The 3575-nt window shown below is 53.1% G+C and overlaps 1 protein-coding gene across 1 annotated transcript; it reads left to right on the forward strand.

Moving 5' to 3' along the window:
* The first annotated feature begins 959 nt into the window (after positions 1-959).
* On the forward strand, positions 960-2000 carry G0S2 (G0/G1 switch 2). Its single transcript, XM_061185541.1, has 2 exons — positions 960-1144; positions 1307-2000. The coding sequence occupies exon 2, from the start codon at positions 1338-1340 to the stop codon at positions 1647-1649; it is 312 nt and encodes a 103-aa protein (XP_061041524.1). The 5' UTR covers positions 960-1144; positions 1307-1337; the 3' UTR covers positions 1650-2000.
* Positions 2001-3575: the final 1575 nt, after the last annotated feature.

A 3575-nucleotide genomic window follows, 5' to 3' on the forward strand; every position in this document is an offset into this window, starting at 1 on the left:
ACCCTACCCTCCTCATGCTTCCTAGAGTACTCTCTACTCTTTAGCTTCTTACCCAAGCTGCCTACTCTCACTCTTCTGCCCCTAAACTGTTTCTATGCTAAGTGGAGCTGGTACGGTGGCGTTGCCCCCCAGATTCAGGGAAGTGGCATATAATTATTGAGGAAAGTATGAAATATTTGCAGTTCAGACCAGCAGACAAACTTTTACCAACGGCCCCCCTTCCATATTCACCTCTCCCTAGCCCCCAACTTCACTTCTCAAGTGGGAGTGGGGACAATTTGGATTTAATGGCAGTTCCCTGATACACAAAAGTACAGATACAAACACCTACAGGCACAGAGACTGACATCACACACACACACACACACACACACACACGCCCTCATCTGTGCATAAAGGGCACCCTCAATGAATAGTTATCTATCAAGTGACCCTAGAAATGCAAGCACCTATGAATAAAACCAGTCAGACCAGAAATAAACAGTATAAGCACAAACTGCATTATGCAGAGCCTGGAGACCCGTTCTGATCATCACCCGGATCCCTCCCCCTTGCCTTCTACCTCGGATCCCTACACGTGTGGGAAGATGACAAACCTCCTGAATAAAAACTAATTTTTCAGTTAGGTAGAACCCCAGGTGTCCTTATAAGGGGTCCTTCCAGACTGCCCCGGACGAGGGAAGCTGTGACCCACCCACACGATTAAGAAAGAGGTCAGAAATGGACGTGGATACCTCCCTGGGCTCTGGGTGCTCACCCTTGTACATCCAGGCCCGCCCTCCCCCGCACCCCGGGCTCACACGGCCGGGGCGACATGCACAGCTCGTGGCTGACTCCCCCAAGGTCCTTGCCCCGCTCCTCCCCTCCCTCCTCTTCCCGCCCCCTCCACTCTCTGGCCGGTGCAGCACGGGCCCCAGCCCAAGGAGCCCAGGAGGCGGGGCTCGGAGAAAAACATATAAGTGGCCCCGGGGTGCTGACCAGGTGTCAGTTGCGGAATCTCCATCCGGAAGACCCGCGGCTACCGAGGAAGGGGAGGAGGAGGAGGAGGCGGAGAAGGAGAAGGAGAACGCAGAGCCGCGGAACCCACGCACACCGCGATCGCCGACACGGCTTGCGCTGCCTGCTGCTCGCTCGACGCCCCTAGGTGAGCCCGGCGGGGAAGAGCGCGGCGGGGCGCGGGGTCCCGGGTGGGTTCCCCTCTCTGCAGGCCTACCCCGAGAGAGCCGAGTGAGGGAGGGCTGCTCGGGAAGATGCAAACGTCTTTCGGTGGCTAAAAGCCCCCTTTTCTGCTCCGCTTCTCCCGCAGATCACTCCCACCCCGAGAGCCCGGAGCCGAGATGGAAACGGTCCAGGAGCTGATTCCTCTGGCCAAGGAGCTGATGGCGCAGAAGCCCAGCCGGAAGCTGGTGAGGCTGTACGTGCTGGGCGGCGTGCTGGCGCTCTTCGGCGCCGTGCTCGGCCTGATGGAGACCTTGTGCAGCCCCTTCACGGCCGCCGGCCGCCTGCGGGAGCGGGAGGCAGCGGTGGCCGAGCTACAGGCCGCCCGGGAGCGAAAGGCCCTCCGGGAGCGGGCCCTGCTGGAGAAAAGCAAGCAGCTGGAGGTCGTCCAGGGCTGCCGGGCCCAGACCAACCGGCTGCACGCCTCGTAGGAACCCTGGGGGCCGGCGGAGGGATGGGGAGAGAGACACACAGAGAGAGGAGAGTGAGGCAGAGCGCGAGGGTCAGGCTCGAGTGGGCGTCTTGTGCTGTTTGGGCTTCTGAGAAGCTACTGACTTTAGAACTGAACTACCACGTGGACCCACCAAAAGGCGTTTGGGATTGAGTTTTGCTGCTGTGCAGCACTGCAGGGTGACATGTCCAAAACCTTCCAGCTATCTGACTGCATCCAGCATTTTGCACTAGGGTGAACGGAGGAGAAATGCTTTTTATATTATTATTGTTATTGTTATTATTATTATTATTATTACAGTGACCACCATTTTGCATTTTGAAATAAAAAACGTTTTGTACTATATCTTAGCATCTGATTCCTGAGGGGCACGGTTTTCTGGGGTGGGCAGCAGGGAGGGCGGGCATTTTGGCGGAGGGGGGTCTTACGTGAGCCCAGTGGAGAGAGCAGTTTCCTGAAGGTCAGGCAACACTTGCTTCAGGGCTCTGGACTCATATTGATGTTACATGCTTATAAGTCTGTTGAGGATTTGTTTTTGCTTTGTGTTAGGAGTGGCAAGAGAGAAACTTTTCTAAGTCCCACCAGACTCAGCATTTTAAGATCAGAAGATAAATCAACTTCTGAGCTAGAGTAAGTGAATGAGAGATACTGATTAATTCTAGGGCACAAAGCCTATTTGCCATCTCACACCTGTGCACCAGAGGATCTCATGGTTGATACCTCTTTCTTCCTAACTGTATTTTAGTGGAGGGGGGTGAGGACAGTGAGGGGAAAGGAAGGATGGAGGGAGGGAAGGAGGGAGGAAACTAGCTAGCTGGTAGGAAAAGAGGGAAGGCAATCTCCCAAGAACATTTAATTGGATGTCTAGCTCTACCAAGACTTTCTCCTCACAAACTGAATCACAGTAAGAAGTTCTAGGTTAGGAGGGGAAAAGACCAGTTGTCACAGTCCTGAGTCATCTTCCTCCAGGGACAGAACTTGCTCTGTGGTAATAGCTAGTCCAGTGGCTCTATAGGGCTCAGCGTAGGGAATTTTAAACAATGGCTCTTAAAGAAGTAGTTGGGGGCATAAGCCTGATGCCACTCCCCTAGTGATTTTAATACGTCTCCTGCCCTAACCAGGTACAGACATTTCCCTCTCTCCATCCATGGCTATGCATTTTTGCCAAACATAGCAAGGCTCGTGCCATCGCCTCTGACCAGACTCTCTCTCCACCACCACCCTCTTCCCTCACACACACCCTTCCATTTTATTTCTGCCAACTTAAATCCTACCCAGTGTTCCTGGCCCTGATCAAGTGCCATCTCTGATATCTATCCTTATCACTCCAAACAAGAGAGCAGTCAGAATGGGGTGAGACTAATCAAGGGAAAAGACACGAATTTAAAGGAAAAGAAGAATATCAGTGGAACCACTGTTCTCGCAGTTTCCAAAAATGGGAAACTTGACCCTATATTAAGGTGACATAACCTCACCTTAAATGTCCAAAAAACTTCTCAGGAATTCACCCCACCTTATTCTTCAGTTTTCCTTCCCACGTGCCTCTCCTATTATGTCTATTATTCTTCCACCCATGCAGCCACCCTCTGGTCCAGCTGTCAGCATCTCAAACCACCTCCTGCACTCTCTAGCACATTCACCCCAAAACGTCCACTGCCAGACTGGGGATTGTGACCTTCCTTCATCCTGCTGCTCCTCCCTCAAAAATGTCAGCGCCTGAGACTCCTGTCCAGATTTTCCAGTGTCTCCGTGATCTGCTTGCATCTCAGCCCTCCCACCTGATGTTCCGCATGAACCCAGGACCTTCCTAGACCCTTCTGGTCTTTCACACCTTTGTTCACATTACTCTGCCCACCTGAATGCCCACCCACCCACAATTGCCACACCTTCTGAAGCCATAGACCTC

Source organism: Eubalaena glacialis, chromosome 3 (assembly GCF_028564815.1).
Source record: "Eubalaena glacialis isolate mEubGla1 chromosome 3, mEubGla1.1.hap2.+ XY, whole genome shotgun sequence".
In the NCBI taxonomy this organism is placed as follows: Eukaryota; Metazoa; Chordata; class Mammalia; order Artiodactyla; family Balaenidae; genus Eubalaena; species Eubalaena glacialis.

Coding starts and splice junctions, on each gene's coding strand:
- G0S2 (XM_061185541.1), top strand. CDS start 1,338: ATGGAAACGGTCCAGGAGCTGATTCCTCTGGCCAAGGAGCTGATGGCG.